Raw genomic sequence first — 1,864 nt, 5'->3', positions numbered from 1 at the left:
CCCCCCCCCCCATGAGGACCCACCTTGTCGTGGTGGGGGGGCTTGCGTCCCTCAACAGTTCCGAGAGCTATGCCAACGGTAGTTTACTACCATCAGGGTCTCCCATGTTGGACAGGTCGACGAACTGAGGGCTGACAAAGCGGTCCTCAACAAAGGGTAGGGCGGGCTCTTCAGCCTTGGGTGGCAGCCGTCCTAGAGGAAGGAAAACCTTGATCAAAAACCCCCTGGCAGTAGGGTTAAAATGCAGTGAAGGATTTCACTTAAAAAACCACAGTATGAGTAGTTGTATATGGAGTATTGTTACCGCCTCAGGGGCTTCGGAACCCCAGAGGCCGGCAGGAGTGGGTGGTTCCGGTGTCAAAACCGGAACCAACGTAGCGGGCCCACTTCGGTCGTCATCAAGCGACCGTGAGGGTACGGGGGTGGACGACCAGGCCCCCGCAACTCTATACATCACTGGTGCGAAGTTGATGAATTGCGGGCCTCGTCGACGGCAGCGGGCGACTTGGTCACCCGAAGTGATCTTGGCGTCGACTGCCGTCGAAAAATCGCATGTCACAACCCGGGATAGACATTCGCAGACGGAGTGGAACTTCGAGAAAGTCGGTCGACGCGACTTCGGGACGCAGACGTGTTCTCACATAGAGGTTCAAACCACCGAAGTTGGGGTTCAAACCACAGTTGGTTCAACAAGAACGGAAATATTTCCGCCCGCGCCTTGTTCAGTCATCCCCATTGCCGTACCGCCCCCGGAAGCTACAAATGAGCCGGTCACCAGCCCCACAGACCCGAGGACAACGGAGAAGCCCAAGGTCAGTAACGATTATGATTAAGTATATTTTAAGTTAATCATATTTATATATATTATATCATTATATTAGTATATCATAAGTATATTTTAAATTAAAGCACTAAATTCTAATCATTCCTTCTTTATGTGTTACACTTTCAGACCAATACTTTGACGAAAACGTTAAAATATTGGAAGAGGCGATACTCCTTGTTCTCGAGGTTCGACAAAGGCGTTGTGTTGGACGAAGGTATGTAAAATTCGAAAAATTAAAAATTTTTTTCAGGTCATTCTTTAATTAATTATATTTGCTAACACATAATTTTCATTATTTAGTAAGTTTCTTTTCCGTGTGTCCCGAAGTACTCGCGGCACACATGGCGTCAAGATGTTCGTTCAACACAGTCGTCGACCCTTTTTGTGGTGCTGGTGGCAATGCCATACAGTTAGCTCTGACATGTCACCGTGGTAAGACCTACGTTTTTTTTATAACTGTTTTAAATATTTAATATAAAATTTCTATTTTATATAATATGACGTTCGATTTATAATTTTGCATTTTTTTTTTAGTTATCGCTGTTGATGTCGACCCGGCTAAAATCAAATTAGCCCGCCGAAATGCTCAAATATACGGAGTCGAGAAAAAAATCGACTTCCGTGTGGGCAATTGTTTCGACATTTTAGACCGGGTCCATGCAGATGCAGTGGTGACATCGCCTCCGTGGGGCGGACCCGGCTACTCCAAACATTTCGACGCGAATGATCTGTGTAGCCGGGAAGCGGGTGGCATGTCAAGCATCCTCAAGATGGCAAGGAAGATCGCTCCTCGAACTGTATTACACGTACCGAAGACCGTTGACCGAGAACAGTGTTTACACTTATCGAGAAACGCAAACTTCGGCCGTGTAGAGTTCGAGGACGTGACGATCGATGGCCGGCAGAATTGTATAAATATATATTTAAAATTGCGACAGGTAAATAAAATTGGTTATATTATAATTATTTTTAATAACATTATATTTAACTAAGTTCAAAAACAATTTTCTCATTCTGACACAGTTTTCTTATTATTAT

General features: G+C 45.1%; 1 protein-coding gene across 1 annotated transcript; it reads left to right on the top strand.

Annotated features, from left to right (window-relative positions):
• Window positions 1-21: 21 nt before the first annotated feature.
• On the top strand, window positions 22-1,735 carry LOC112691133 (trimethylguanosine synthase-like; the record flags this gene model as incomplete). Its single annotated transcript, XM_025565289.1, has 4 exons — window positions 22-812; window positions 953-1,040; window positions 1,127-1,258; window positions 1,361-1,735. Coding segments are annotated over exons 1-4 (1,132 nt in total), but the record flags the coding sequence as incomplete, so codon positions are not given.
• Between the last annotated feature and the right edge of the window lie 129 nt (window positions 1,736-1,864).

This window comes from Sipha flava, unplaced genomic scaffold (assembly GCF_003268045.1).
Source record: "Sipha flava isolate LNK unplaced genomic scaffold, YSA_version1 566_pilon_pilon, whole genome shotgun sequence".
Taxonomy (NCBI): domain Eukaryota; kingdom Metazoa; phylum Arthropoda; class Insecta; order Hemiptera; family Aphididae; genus Sipha; species Sipha flava.
The sequence above is the reverse complement of the archived record's forward strand: the minus strand, read 5'-3'. Positions and strand labels throughout refer to the sequence as shown.